We start from the raw sequence: 15,437 nt of genomic DNA, 5'->3' as shown, positions 1-15,437 counted from the left end.
AGGGGATGTGTCACTATGTTGCCCAGGCGGGTCTCGAACTTCTGAGCTCATGTGATCTTCCCGCCTCAGCCTCCCAAAGTGCTAGGATTACAAGTGTGAGCCACCATGCCCAGTCTCTTGACTCTTTTGTAATAACACTTAGTCACGGTGCCTGGCCTCTAACTTGCATACTTCAAATTGGAAGTTTACAATTTCCAAAAATAAGGTGCTTTTTTTTCTTTTTTCAATTAATTTGCCTTTGAACCATCGTAAATGTCTCTTGATTCTGTTAAAGGACTACATTTGGCTTTGGGCCTTCAAACCTTTTTGAGTTGTTGATTGATTTGTGAAAGTGCTTGTTATTGACATTGAGAAAAATTTCACAGTAAAAGCACTTGTTAATTAAATAGGATTGCTGGATTTCATTTGCTTGGCAAGAAATGCCAAATATTTGGAAATTAAAACTTATTTTGTTTAATAGGAAGAGGAGAAGGAGAACCTCCTCTTAGTCTTTTGACAGGAAGCTGAGTTTTTATTGCTTATTAAATATTTTACTAATTTATTAATTACAACAGATGTCTGATAAGATATTATTGTTCTTAATATATAAAATGCTTGTGCAAAGTAATGAAAAACTCTAAAGATAAATGCTTACATCCTGGACAACACAGTGAGACCTCATCTTTAAAGATAAAAAGGAAGAAAGAAAAATTATCTGGGCATGATGGCATGTATCTGTAGTTCTGGCTACTTGGGAGGATTTTTTGAGCCTAGGAGTTTGAAGCTGCAGTGAGTTAGGATCATGCCACTGCATTCTACCCTGGGTGACAGAGCAAGACCCTGTCTCTTAAAGAAAGGAAAAAAAAGGCTGGGTGAGGTGGCTCACGCCTGTAATTCCAGCACTTTGGGAGGCTGAGACGGGTGGATCACCGATGTCAGGAGTTCAAGACCAGCCTGGCCAAGATGGTGAAACCCCATCTCTACTAAAAATACAAAACAAAATTAGCCGGGCATGGTGACAGGTGCCTGTAATCCCAGCTACTTGGGAGGCTGAGGCAGAGAATTGCTTGAACCCAGGAGGCGGAGGTTGCAGTGAGCGGAGATCGCGCCACTGCACTCGTCTGGGTGACAGAGTGAGACTCTGTCTCAAAAAAAAAAAAAAAAAAAAAAAAAAAAAAAAAAAAAAAGGCTGGGTACAGTGGCTCACGTCTGTAATCCCAGCACTTTGGGAGGCTGAGGTGGGCAGATCATGAGGTCAGGAGGTTGAGACCATCCTGGCTAACATGGTGAAACCCCGCCTCTACGGAAAATACAAAAATTAGCCGGATGTGGTGGCAGGCGCCTGTAGTCCCAGCTACTCAGGAGGCTGAGGCAGGAGAATGACATGAACCCGGGAGGTAGAGCTTGCAGTGAGCTGAGATTTTGTGCCACTGCACTCCAGCCTGGGCGACAGAGTGAGACTGTGTTTCAAAAAAAAATTTGCCTAAAACATAATTGGGCAAACGCAATGGACAGATTTAAAAGAAGATAGAAAAGGCTAATAGGGCCAGGCAAAGTGGCTCTCACCTGTAATCCCAGCACTTTGGGAGGCTGAGGCGGGTGGATCACCTGAGGTCAGGGGTTTGAGACCAGCTTTGCCAATATGGTGAAACCCTGTCTACTAAATATACAAAAATTAGCTAGGCGTGGTGATGGGCGCCTGTAATTCCAGCTACTCGGGAGGCTGAGGCAGGGGAATCCCTTGAACCCAGGAGGCAGAGGTTGTGGTGAGCCGAGTTTGCGCCATTGCACTCCAGCCTGGGCGACAGAGAGACTGTCTCACACACAAAAAACCAAAAACAAAAACAAAAAAACAAAAACACTAATAGTTGAAAAGTGTGTATCTTCACTATAAATACAGTTGGCCTTTGAACAATTCAGAGGGTTGGGGTGCTGACCCCCTACACAGTTGAAAATTTGTGTATAATTTTTGATTCCTCCAAAATTTAACTGCTGGTAGCCTTATGGCTTACTGTTGATCAGAAGCCTTAACAACATAGCTGCCTAAGACATATTTTATATGTCTTATATATTGTATTCTTAAAATAATCTAGGAAAAAGTGTTACTAAGAAAATCATAAGAAAGAGAAAATATATTTACTGTTTATTAAATGGAAGTGGATTATCATAGAGGTCCTTATTCTCATGGTCTTTTTGTTAAATGGAGGGGGAAGTGTTATTGTCTGTGGGATGGCAGAGGCAGAAGAAAATGCACGTGTTAGTGGACCCGTGCAATTCAAACTTGTGTTGTTCAAAGGTTAACTCTAAATAGGAAATAAAACAAGGAAAATTTAAAATCTATAAAATTGTTATTTGTACATATATTTGTTTTAAAATTAAAAATATGCAGTTTTTCAAAAATGAGTCGGTGAATTTCAAAAGTAGGTGAGAGTATGGTGAAATGGACAGACCCTTCTAAATATTGCTAGTGGGAATATAAATTGATACAAGCTTTTTGGAAAGCAATTTGACAATAATTCATATTTCCTCATATGGTGATTTTTACTTTTGGGAATTTATTTTAAGGAGATAATCAAATGCAGACCAATATTTTTACATGAAATATTCTTCCAACTTGAGACAGCCTTAAAATTTTTAGAGCTGGAGAATAGGGAGATAAATTATGGCACAACATAGTGTGGAATATTTTCAGGCATTAAATACATTTAACAAAATTTGTGAATGACAGCAAAATGATAGTGACATTCCAGGATACAGAATTCTGTACTGTGTCTAAATTGCATGAAACGGAATACTGGGAGGGAACAATACAGAAATGTGATAGTTTGTGCATGGTGTGGTTATGAATGCCCTTTTTTCACTGTTCTTTTATTTTTTGGTTTTTTAAAGCGAGCTTGAATTACTTTTATAAGGGAAAAAACTCAGTTTACAGATACTAAGGACTATTTTAGATATTTCTTATAATACTGTACTCAAATAGCTTATTAAAATATAAATATAAAGCAAAATTGAAAATGTGTTTGAAAAGAGAAGGGAAGTATTTTCTTTTCCTTTTATGCTCTTTCCTTTCCACTCCATAGTTGCCTAAGTCACTTACCCTTCCTTAAGTCCTTATCCCAGAGAAAGATGCGACTGCCATTGGTGACCTGTTAACTCTTTACTGTGGTCTAATGGAGACAGCACTCGACTGAAAGTGAAGGACCCAGACTCTAGTTGTAGGTTAACCATTCCCTTCTTTTTACCTCTTTTGCCCCATGTGAAAGGAAAGCGGGTGGAGGATGACGGGGGGAGTCCTTTTTAAGGATATTGTGGTATTAAATACATAAGAGACTTGTGAAAGTCCTTTGAATTCAAATGAAAAAAAGTTCTTGGCTGGGCATGGTAGCTTACGCGTGTAATCCTAGCACTTTGGGAGGCTGAGGCAGGCGGATCACCTGAGGTCAGGAGTTCGAGACGAGCCTGGCCAACATGGCAAAACCCTGTCTCTACTAGAAGTATAAAAATTAGCTGGGTTCCTGTAATCCCAGCTACTTGGGAGTCTGCGGCAGGAGAATCTCGAACCCAGGAGGCAGAGGTTGCAGTGAGCCAAGATCGCGTCACTGCATTCTAGCCTGGGTGACAGAGCGAGACTTCTAAAAAAAAGTTTGGTTGAAATATTTAATGGTAACATTTTAAATATTAATAATTTATATATGAGTGGGCTTCTTAAGCACATTAGATATTGCTTAGATTTTCTTAAGCGCATAGTGCAGATCTGATGATTCCCATTAGATTCATGTGTTTATTCATTTGATCATTCAATAAATACTCGTTTGCCTTGTACTATCTTCTGTTTCTTTAGAGTAGTGGTTTTCAGCTGGGGGCCATTTTGTTTTCCAGTTGGCAATGTGTGGAGAAATTTTTGGTTGTTATAATTCAGAGATGGAGGTGCTGCTGACAGCTAGTGGTTAGAGGCCAGGAATGCTGCTATACATCCTCGTCCAACAAAGATGTACCTGGCCCACAATGTTGGTAGTGCCACAGTTGTCACACCCTGCTTGAGAGTTTAGTTATTTCCAAGTATGCATTGAAAGAAATAGCTTTATTCAAGGAAGTTTATATGGTTTAAAAAATTACAAAGTATGTTAGATTTTTTTAATTTAAAAAATTACCATAAAAGTTTTGAGTTGAAAATTATAATTCCATAATTTAGGTACTATCAGTTTATAGAAAAATTGTGTTTTCTGGTTAAAAATAAGTCAAAATTTAAAATAACATTTATTAATCTAGGAAAATAACCAGGTAGTTAAGATTTCAAGAAATGGTAGCACTTGCATAAAATGTGTTTTGTAGAGTAACTTGAATTTTATTGTATCTAATCATCTCAATTTTGATTCATTCTACAGTGCTTGTTTGCTAACTTGGAAATATAGCCCTTCTACCTTTAACAAAAGTTGTTAATAGAGTCCTTGGAGTGTTTCTGGAATACTTTTTTTTGTTTTTTTCAGTGGGCCTTCATAAGCAACATTTTCTTCTTTAGGATCATAAAAGGATTCTTCTGTACTACCACACTCCCCTAAAAAAAAAAAAAAAAGCGTGGATATTTAATTTCTTGTCAGAACATATTCTGATACCTAGTGACTTTTACTAGAGCTCTGTTTCCCCCTATTCCAGTGGTGCTTTAAATGAATTTATCATGTAATCATCTTTGGAAACAAGATCCAAGAAATTGTTGCAAACTTTGCCAGTCTGCTAAGGGAGCAGACACATTGTATCTCTTGGAAGGGCTGTTTAGGGGCATTTTCAAGGCTATTTGCATTTGCCACTACATGTTTCTTCTGAATAGGTATGTGTTCCTAGGAGTGTTACTGCTACTTACTTAAGGGAGAATGGGATTAGTGTCTAGTTTAAATGACCAGGATCCTGAAAAGGAGGTTGGGGACAAGTTTTAAATTACTGGTAGAGCTAGAATTTGATGCTAGTAAATGACATTTATTTTGAGAAGTAACTTTAAAAATTGCTAACTGCATTTGATATTCTGTATCAAATGTAGTTGTAATTTATCTTGTATAGTCCAGACCTTGAGTTTTATGTGGCAGACAATGTTATTTGTATTTTATGCTTTCGATAGATTGTGTTTTATTTCCCTTGACCATTTTTCTACAGATATTTGTCAGGATACGAATCAGGTTCTCTTCAAGTGCTGCCAGGGATCTGAAGAGGTACCCTGCAACAAACCTGTTCCTGTAAGCCTCTCTGAGGATCCCTGCTGCCCACTGCATTTCCAGTTGCCTCCTCAGATGTATAAGCCCGAGCAGGTACTGTCTGTGCCAGACGATCTGGAAGCCGGCCCCATGGATCTGTACTTGAGTGCTGCTGAGCTTCAGCCCACTGAGAGTTTACCTCTGGAGTTCAGTGATGTAAGTTAGAGAAGCTCTGCTCTGGGTCAGGCCCTTGAGACAAAGCCTTATTTATTAATGGTGAGAATAGGTTAGTCTTTGTGGTTAGGAAAATCGACAAAGTGATATATATGTATAGTTGTGTTTGTATGTTAGCATATTCATTTGGAGAAGTCTACCCTACCTAATTTTTTTTCCAGACTCTTTTCCCATACCTTTTTAGGGATACAATTTACATACTATAAATTGCACTCTTTGAAAGTGTATAATTGAGTGATTTTTAGCATATTCACAAAGTTAATGCAATTATCACCACTATCTAATTTCAGAAGGTTTTCACTGTCTCCAAAAGAAACTCAGTACCTATTATGACACTTTTCATTTTCTTCTCCCCCCAGCCCCTGGCCACCACGAATCTACTTTTTGTCTCTAAATTTGCTTATTTGGGACATTTCATATCAATGTAATAGTATATGTATCCTTTTGTGTCTGGCTTGTTTCACTTAGCGTAATGTTTTCTAATGTTTTCAAGGTTTACCCATACTATAGTATGTATCAATACTTCATTCCTTTTTGTGACTGAATTAATATTCCATTGTTTGGAAATACCATCCTTTGAAAATCTATCAGTTGATGGATTTATTTGTGCAGTTTCTACTTTCTGGCTGTTACGGAATATACTGTTAAGAACTTTTGAGACAGGGTTTCTGTCGGCATGAACCACCATGCCCAGCTTAGGTATCATTTTTGTAATTTTTTTTTTTTTTTTTTTAATTGGGGTCTTGCTCTGTTGCTCAGGCTGGAGTGCAGTGGCATGATCATGGCTCACTGCAGGCTCGAACTCCTGGGCTTAAGTGATCCTCCTGCCTCAGCCTCCCAAGTAGCTGGGACTATAGGTTTATGCCACCATGCCCAGCCAGTTTTTTATTTTTTGCATAGATGAGGTCTCCCTGTTGCCTAGAGACTGGTTTTCAACTCCTGGGCTCAAGTGATCCTCTTACCTTGGCCTCCCAAAGTGCTGGGATTACAAGCGTGAATCACTGTGCCCGGCCACTATAACTTGGCTTTTTTTTTTTTTAGACTGAATCTTGTTCTGTTGTTCAAGCTGGAGTGCAGTGGTGTGATCTCAGCTCACTGCAACCTCTGCCACCAGGGTTCAAGTGATTCTTGTGCTTCACCCTCTCGAGTAGCTGGGACTACGGGTGTGTGCCAGCAGGACTTGCTAATTTTTGTATTTTTTGTAGAGACAGGGTTTCGCCATGTTGGCCAGGCTGGTCTCTTAACTCCTGGCCTCAAGTGATCCGCCCACCTTGGCCTCCCAAAGTGCTGGGATTATAGGCATGATTCACCATTCCTGGCCTATAACTGTTAATGATAACTTTGGTGGTTTTACTTGTGGGAAGACCGGGCGTGAGATACTAATATGAGTAAAACCACAGCTGTTCATTCTGGATATTTGCTTGCTTTCTGTGCTTTGATGCAAGGGTGGTTGGCAAGTGGTAACTTAACACCTTAATCTTACTACTTTTGAGTTCCTTCTCTCTCATTCTCTATTGGTGGTTTTGGAGATAGTAACAAAACGTGGATTCTCTTATCTTTATTGATTTATGTGTTTTTTGAGATGGAATCTTGGTCTGTCTCCTAGACTGGAGTGCAGTGGCACGATCTTGGCTCACTGCAACCTTCACCTCCTGGGTTCAAGCAATTCTCCTGTTCCTGCCTCCCTAGTAGCTGGGATTACAGGTGTGTGCCACCATGTCTGCCTTATTTTTTTATTTTTCAGTAGAGATGGGATTTTGCCATGTTGGCCAGGCTGGTCTCGATCTCCTGACCTCAGGTGGTCCACTCGCCTCAGCCTCCCCAAAGTGCTGGGATTACAGACATGAGACGCCGTGCCCGGCCGAAAACATGGATTCTCTTTATATCCTGATAAACTTCAGTTTTTAAAACACTCCTGTTTTAATAGGCATTTTTGCTGATTTTCTTATTTTAGGTTCCTTTTCCCAATTTATAATCTTATGAAAGACAACACTTTGTATATATGAGAAAAGTTTTTTCTGAAAACGTATCCATTCCATTATTATCTTGAGACTTGGATGTCTTTTGCTTCAGTATTTAAATAATTCCAAGCTAATTATTATTATTATTTTTGACAGAGTCTGTCTCTGTTACCCAGGCTGGAGTGCAGTGGCGTGATCTTGGCTCACTGCAACCTCTGCCTCCTGGGTTCAAGTGATTCTCCGGTCTAAGCCTTCCAAGTAGTTGGGATTACAAGCGCGCACCACCATGCCTGGCTAAATTTTGTATTTTTAGTAGAGACAGGGTTTTGCCATGTTGGCCAGGCTGGTCTCAAACTCCGGGCCTCAAGTGATTCTCCCACCTTGGCCTCCTAAAGTGCTAGGATTATAGGCATGAGCCACCACACCCATTCCAAGCTAATTATTTATGTAAGAATTGCACGTGGGCCAGGCGTGGTGACTCACGCTTGTAATACCAGCACTTTGGGAGTCCGAGGCAGGTGGATCACCTGAGGTCAGGAGTTTGAGACTAGCCTGGCAAACATGGTGAAACTCCCTCTACAAAAAATACAAAAATTAGCTGGATGTGGTGGCACACACCTGTAATCCCAGCTACTGGGGAGGCTGAGGCAGGAGAATTGCTTGAACCCAGGAGGTGGAGGTTGCAGTGAGCCAAGATCTTGCCATTGCACTCCAGCCTGGGTAACAAGAGCGAAACTCTGTCTCACCACACGCATATACACACAAAAATTGCACATGGTAAAAGAATGGGAGAAAACAGATTATCTTAGTCTTCATGGTGTGAGAACACTGGTTTCTGTGGGTACTACAGAAGTTTCCAACTCACCTGAAATGGATGGTAGGTTAGTGTATCCTATGCCCTATGTTTCTGCTTAAATTGAGCAGCTTTATTTTATTATTATTTGTTGAGACAGTCTTGCTCTGTCGCCCAGGCTGGAGTGCAGCGGCGCAGTCTCGGCTCACTGCAACCTCTGCCTCCTGGGTTTAAGCAATTCTCCTGCCTTAGCCTGCTGAGTAGCTGAAACTACAGGTGCGTGCCATGACGCCTGGCTAATTTTTGTATTTTTAGTAGAGATGGGGTTTCACCATGTTGGCCAGGCTGGTAATTTTTTGTATTTTATTGGAGACAGGGTTTCACCATATTAGCCAGGATGGTTTCTTGACCTTGTGATCCTCCCGCCTTGGCCTCCCAAAGTGTTGGGATTACAGGCCTGAGCCACCGTGCCCGACCTGAGCAACTTTAAGTAGATTTTTAAATTACATAAATTCTTTAATGTGAAGATGTGATTCTCATTTTTGGTGATTAGCACACCAAAAAATGAGAAAGGATTGCAAATTCTTAGATTTATTTAAAAGCGTAGAACTAAGCTTCTCGTGAAGCTGGATGAATAGAAACATAGAGCGTCTATAAACTGGATTAGGTATAGAGGGGTACAAACCTCCTGGATATTTTTAACTCTTAGGAAAGAGGAGTTTAGCACCAGACTCTTGAAAAGCAGTGGCATGAAAGTTAGATATATTGTTTGAGCCTTTGTAATGCCTTAGGCCCTGAATCAAGACCAATGGTTTGCTGTAGCTGTTGGTTTCAAACAGGAGCTAAGAGTGATGTCTTCCTTGTGGTCTGTTGGCTATTCAGTATTCCAGTGCGAAGTGCCAATTCAGTTGGAAGAAACATAGTCTAGAATGTAATGTCATTTTTTTTTAACAAAGCAAAACTGTGTTAGTCTTAAGAACCAGGGAGTTGGCTGGGCGTGGTGGCTCATGCCTATAATCCCAGCACTTTGGGAGGCTGAGGCAGGTGGATCACTGGATCAGGAGATTGAAGGCCATCCTGGCTAACACGGTGAAACCCCGTCTCTACTAAAAATACAAAAAATTATCTGGGCATGGTGGCACATGCCAGTAGTCCCAGCTACTCGGGAGGGCTGAGGCAGGAGAATCGCTTGAACCCAGGAGGTGGAGGTTGCAGTGAGCCGAGATCACGTTGCTGCACTCCAGCCTGGGTGACAGAGCGAGACTCTGTCTCAAAAAACAAAAAAACAAGAAAAAAAACCAGGTTGTTACTCTGTGGGGATAGGGACTTAACCAAAATAATATTTCCTAGCCATTGAGAGGAACTGTGAGTTTTCTGTTATCCTTCCTTTCTTCCTACCTTCTCCCTTTCCCCTGTTGGGGCTTGTTTGCTTGTTTCGTGGCTGTTAGGATGTTAATCAGGCAATCTTGTATTGTCCAGCGGTATTTAATTTTAATATAGCATTGTTCATTTTTAAATTAATCACTGGTGAACTTGCATGTTGATTACAGGTAGCCTCAGAGAGAATATGCTTTTTTAAAAAATATTTTTTTAATTGTAGTAAAACATACATAACAAAATTTTACTCTTTTAACCTATGTATGTATGTGTGTATGTAGGTGGGTAAGTAGAGATGGGGTCTTGCTGTATCACCCAGGCTGGTCTTGAATTCCTGGCCTCAAGTGATCCTCCCACTTCGGCTTCCCAAGGTGTTGGGATCACAGGCATGAGCCACTGTACCTGGCCATTTTTAAGCGTACAAGTCAGTGGTGTTACGAACATTTACCATGTTATACAGCTATCAATGTTTTTTGTTTCAGAACTTTTTCATCAATCCAAACAGAAACTTTGTATTTTTTAAACAGTAACTCTCTCCTTTCCCTTTCCCCTGTTCCCTACTATTCTCCGTTCCTACTTTGTGTTTCTATGAATTTTCCTGGACATTTTTTTTTTTTTGAGACAGGGTCTGACTCTGCCACCCAGGTTGGAGTGCAGAGGCTCAATCTCGGCTCACTGCAGCCACTGCGTCCCGGGCTCAAGGGATCTTCCCACCTCAGCAGCCTCTGGAGTAGCTGGGACTACAGGTGTGTGCTGCTGCGCCTGGCTGATTTTTGCAGTTTTTGTAGAGACAGGATTTCACCATGTTGCCCAGGCTGGTCTTAAACCCCTGGGCTGAAGCGATCTGCCTACCTCGGCCTCCCAAAGTGCTAGGATTACAGGTGTGGTGGCCAGAATTGTGTTTTTTAATCCACTATATTGGTCTATGTTTTACACTTGGCAGCAAAAGCTCTCAGTGCTCTTGGATCTTGTTTCATTTGTTGGACGTTCTGGTAAAATTTTTTTTTGATCAAAGGTAGGCTAGGGTTGAGGGAGACAGCAGAGTATTGCTTTAAAGTTTGCTGAAAAACATAGCACCTTTATTATTGTTTCCCTTGGTATTGCTGATGGGCTTTTCTCTTTTGTTTTCTAGGACTTGGATGTTGTGGGTGATGGTATGCAGTGTCCTCCTTCACCTTTGCTTTTTGATCCATCACTAACCCTTGAAGATCATTTAGTCAAAGAAATTGCTGAAGACCCAGTGGATATTTTGGCAAGTGAAGAACAGTCCCACCTGTTTCCCGCATGTAGAGACCTGGCCAGGCAGAGGGTTCCCTGCTGGATAGCATGTACTCCTGGAGGGGAGTAGGGTGTCATCACTAGTATAAAGATGCTCCACATGTCTCTCGCTTATTGAATACCATATAAGCAAAGCACTTTTAAAAATGCCCTACTTTGCTCCTGTATACCCTTGTTGCTGTAGTTCTCCAGATAGACTCTTAGAACACCTAATGGCCCCTGATCCTCATATCCCAGAGTAGGACATAAATTTATTTAAATAAAAGCTTGAGATAAGGAATCTAGGTAAACTGTACCTTCTGAGGGAGAGTTCAGCACTGAAATTGTTCTCATTATAGAATGACCAGTAAAGTAATGTGATTTTAGTTCTGTCTGTGAGCCTTGGGTAGAATTCCAGTGGCCCTGACTGAAAACCAGCAGTTGTACTGTAGCTGTTGGTTTCAAGCAGAGGCCTAAAGGACTGTCTTCCTATGGTCTGTTGGCTGTTCTGGGACCTCAGCAGGGAATGGCTGTTTCATTTGGAAGAAACAACCTACAGCTCTCCAACCCATTGGAAGAGGCTCAGGAGTAGGCTCTTCCAAGGGACAGGGATAGCTAATATAGGGAGGAGCATCTGTCCAGAATTAATTAATTTCTCTTGTATTGTTCTTATTGCTAGTATAAATGGCCACTGATAAGTCAGATTCATACTTCAGACCACAGTGAATGAATTTCTAACTGAAGTGCCTTTATTTCTTTTAACAGGGCCAGATGCAGATGGCTGGAGATGGGTGCAGATCCCAGGGATCTCGAAATTCTGAGAAAGCCTCTGCACCATTGTCTCAGAGTGGATTGGCTACTGCAAATGGGAAGCCAGAACCCACTTCTATTAGTTGATAGTTTGTTTGGGGAACCATTTTACTTTGGTGGATTTAAATTTCTCATTCTTCAAAGAAGTATTTCTGATCATCTCTCGCAAAACACAGGCAACCCAGACTATCTTGTTTTTCTTCTGGATTGAGTATTATAGTCAAAAGTAAAGCCAAATTTTGAGGACATGGACCAATACTTCTTAAAAGTTGTGGGTTTCTTCCCACTCAGGGCAAGGAAGAGAGATAATCCCTATCAAAGCGTCTGGGATTATTTGGTACTATACCTAAAAGGAAAGTGACATCTTTGTAATGGGATTTCCAAAGTCATGGATAGAAATCCACTTAAGTAGCTAGGTGGGAGCTGTCTTTGTGAGTAGTGTCTTTTAGATACTGATGGCCCTAATATCTGGTTATCTCTATCTAAAGACCTGCAGTTTAACTTTTCTTCACCTCTACTTAATTGGGCAATCTTTAACCCCTTTCCGTAGTGAACTCTGGCTTTTATCCTCTGAGAAAACAGCCCACAGGACTGGGTCCTCCTTATCCATCTTGCTTTTAACCTATGTAAATTTCTGTGGTTGCTATCTTATGTAAAATATAGTACAAATTTATTGTATATAGTTTCTATTAAATGTTAAAGAAAATGTTATGAAAATATCAAACAGTCACCTGAATTGAATGCATGTTTTGTTTGAGAATATAGTCTCTCTTTCGCGGTTTTAGGGACCTGTCTCTGATGGGAAAGGGAAGTTGGGGCAGATAATACTTCCATCCCAGGAAAAAATAAATCTTCAGTAGTTCATTTTGGTTTTGCTTTTAAGGAAGAAGTAAATGAAAAGGGGCAGGACTTATTAAAGCCAATCAGTTCCAAGTATCTTCTTTCTACCCTCCACTTTGTGTCCCCTACTCCCACTCCCATTTCTCACGATTAATGCCAGTGTCATCTCTGCTAGGTGTGGTGGCTTACACCTGTAATCCCAGCACTTTGAGAGGCTGAGATAGGTGGATCACTTGAGCTCAGTACTTCAAGACCAGTCTGGGCAACATGGTGAGACCCTGTGTCTGTATTTTCAAATTTTAAATAATTATTTAAAAAAAATAATGCTCATGCCATCTCAAAATTCTCTAATGGTAGGAATATACTTAAAACATAAGAGAAATTGGGCCTGATGCTGGATCACTAAGATAGTAAGGTATTGTCAAGATCATTTTGACACTGAATCTTAGAGCAGGGTTAAAATAGAAGTTCAGTTGGGCTTGAGGTACCTACACTAGAAATTGTCTATTTCTGTACTGCATTATGACAAGGAGGGGAAAAGATTACTTTCTCTAAGAACTGAAATGGGCACAGAATGGCTTACAGTTACACCATCATCTTAACTTTAATCATTTACATTCAGAGAATGGTCAAAAGTAACTCATAAAAGGTCCATCAGATGAACCCCTAGGAAGATTGCCTTTACTAGGTCTTCCAGTGATACTGTTTTTAAGTTTGTAGTTCCCACTGCTTTTTTGATTCCCTAGTTTAGTACTTTTTTTTTTTTTTTTGAGACGGAGTCTGGCTCTGTTGCCTAGGCTGGAGTGCAGTGGCTCAATCTTGGCTCACTGCAAACTCCATCTCCTAGGTTCAAATGATCCTCCTGCCTCAGCCTCCTGAGTGGCTGGGATTACAGGCATGCGCCACTGTGCCTGGTTAAGTTTTGTGTTTTTAGTAGAGATGGGGTTTTGCTATGTTGGCTGGGCTGGTCTCGAACTCCTCACCTCAGGTGATCTGCCTGCCTCAGCCTCCCAAAGTGCTAGGATTATAGGTGTGAGCCACCATGCCCAGCATAGTGTAGTGCATTTTATACTTTATCCACAAAGACAAACATTTTATTTATGTGTTTGTTTATATTTGAGATGGGATCCTCACTATGTCACCTGACCTGGAGAACAGTGTCATGATTATAGTTCACTACAGTCTTGAACTGGGCTCAAGCCATTCCCCTGCCTCTCAGCCTCTTAAATCTGGGACTTGTGTGCCATCATGCCTAGCTAAGACAAACGTTACTTACACAGCTATGAGCTTGAACATGACTGCTCAGATATCCTCCTCCTGGTTAAAAAAATGTAATTTACAGACCACTAGCATATATATCACCCAGCATGATTGCTAAAAAGTAAATTAATAGGCCCATCAACACTTTCTGGGGAATGAGGGCTGAGGAATCTACTCTTAGAACCTCAGAAATTCTGATAGCTACGCATGCTTGCAGACTCAGCTGTGGTAAGTTTTGGGAAGGCTATGTTTGGCTACCATTCTCCAAGGTTCTGGCTCTCATTAGGTGCAAAGAAAACAGGAAGATGGGGTAGGAGGGGCCTCAGGCTGCACCATATTACTGAGAAAGTTTTGGCCTTGGTAATAGAGTCTCTAAACAAAGGTGTGTTAGAAGAAATGGCTTAATACCCTTGGCTGTGCTCAGTCAGTAGCAGCAACCTGAGGGAAGTGTGATATCTTGGTCTCCAAAGGTGAGGATGCTGGAGGCTCTCAGTTAACTGCACTCTTGAAATCTGGGCGGCATACCTCCATGGCTACAGCCTTTTGTCAGATCCACTTCTCCCGTGCATGTTCATGATTCCTGGGGGCCTTTTAAAGGAGAAACTTAGGGGTACAAATTAGAACCCTCATAGCTACAGTTTGTCTTGGGGCTGCAACTGGTAATCATCTCCCCTCTCTACTATATATTCTAAATTCCCTCAGTTATTATGATGGTAGGTCTTGGTTTGCCTGGTGGTATGAACCTACTTTCTTTCCTGGAAAGTCTTGAGCCTTTGGTAATCATACCCTTCTCAGGCCAGGGTTGCTGCACGTGTTAATTTAGTTACAGTTGTTTGAGGGAGTACCAACTGTATAGGCAGAATAATAATCCCAAAGATGTCCACATCCTAATCCCTGGGATCTGTGAATATGCTATTGTAAAATGGCAAAAAGAACTTCAGATGTGGTCAAGGTTAAGGGTTTTGAGGTGGAGAATAGCCTGGATTATCCGGGTGGGCCCAATATAATCATGAATCTTTAAAAGCAGAGAACCTTTCCCAGCTGTGATGAGAAGCTGTAGTGTGAGGAGGTTTCAATGACCTGTTGGTTCTGGATGTGTGCAAAGACTGGGGAGAGGTCTCTAGTTGTTAAGGATGACCCCTCTACCAAAACTGACAGCCAGCAAGGAACTGTCTTAGAAAACCTGCCTGCTTCACTCCTTTATGCTTCATGTGTGACTCCTGGTTTAGGCCCTCATCCTTTCTTGAGAAAGGCAGTCGTCTCCTAGTTGGTCTCTCAGCCTCAAGTCTTACACTCTTTCAATCCATACTGCAGGCAGAATGATCTTAAAAACTTTATCCTGTCTCTTCACTGCTTATGGCAACCCCCTAGCGTTCAGTTACACCTCATTGTTGTCAGGAAAAAAACAACCAGCTGCTTTAACATGGCATTTAAGACTTCATAATCTGATCTTATTTATCTATGGACAGTCATCTTGAAATGTTCTTTCTCTTACAGGCTGTTCTCCAGCCGTTCTTGGATTTATTTGAAAAGGAAACATTGAAATGTAGCCAAGTACATGGGGTTTGAATTCAGAAGGACCTGGATTGAATCCTGGTTTTGCCACTTTGAGAACTTGGTGACTTTAAGAGAATCACTATCTCTGAACCTCAGTTTTCTCGACTGTGTAAATACGGTGACACTGACCTAGAAGTGTTGTGAGATAAAGTGGAAAACACAGAATTAGAAGCTCTCAGAAACATG

General features: G+C 41.1%; 1 protein-coding gene and 2 non-coding genes across 7 annotated transcripts in view; all 3 read left to right on the top strand.

The window, feature by feature from the left end:
• The window catches only part of KANSL2 (KAT8 regulatory NSL complex subunit 2), a 28,133-nt gene extending 15,809 nt beyond the window's left edge, over window positions 1–12,324 (top strand). For 2 of the 5 annotated variants that reach the window (XM_073020678.1, XM_073020679.1), the window contains 3 exons: window positions 5,125–5,378; window positions 10,660–10,779; window positions 11,550–12,324. In XM_073020678.1, coding sequence (XP_072876779.1) covers window positions 5,125–5,378; window positions 10,660–10,779; window positions 11,550–11,681 — 506 coding nt within the window. In that variant the 3' untranslated portion in view covers window positions 11,682–12,324. Of the gene's footprint in view, window positions 1–5,124; window positions 5,379–7,002; window positions 7,101–10,152; window positions 10,274–10,659; window positions 10,780–11,549 lie in introns of those variants that run through there. The other 3 variants (XR_012094489.1, XM_073020680.1, XM_073020681.1) reach the window with 3 other exon arrangements.
• Window positions 8,939–9,073, top strand: LOC119624051 (small nucleolar RNA SNORA2/SNORA34 family). Its single transcript, XR_005240140.1, has one exon. It is a non-coding gene; the product is annotated as a small nucleolar RNA SNORA2/SNORA34 family (small nucleolar RNA).
• On the top strand, window positions 11,202–11,338 carry LOC119624052 (small nucleolar RNA SNORA2/SNORA34 family). The gene has a single exon (XR_005240141.1). It is a non-coding gene; the product is annotated as a small nucleolar RNA SNORA2/SNORA34 family (small nucleolar RNA).
• Window positions 12,325–15,437: the final 3,113 nt, after the last annotated feature.

This window comes from Chlorocebus sabaeus, chromosome 11 (genome assembly GCF_047675955.1).
Source record: "Chlorocebus sabaeus isolate Y175 chromosome 11, mChlSab1.0.hap1, whole genome shotgun sequence".
Classification (NCBI taxonomy): Eukaryota; Metazoa; Chordata; class Mammalia; order Primates; family Cercopithecidae; genus Chlorocebus; species Chlorocebus sabaeus.
The sequence above is the reverse complement of the archived record's forward strand: the minus strand, read 5'-3'. Positions and strand labels throughout refer to the sequence as shown.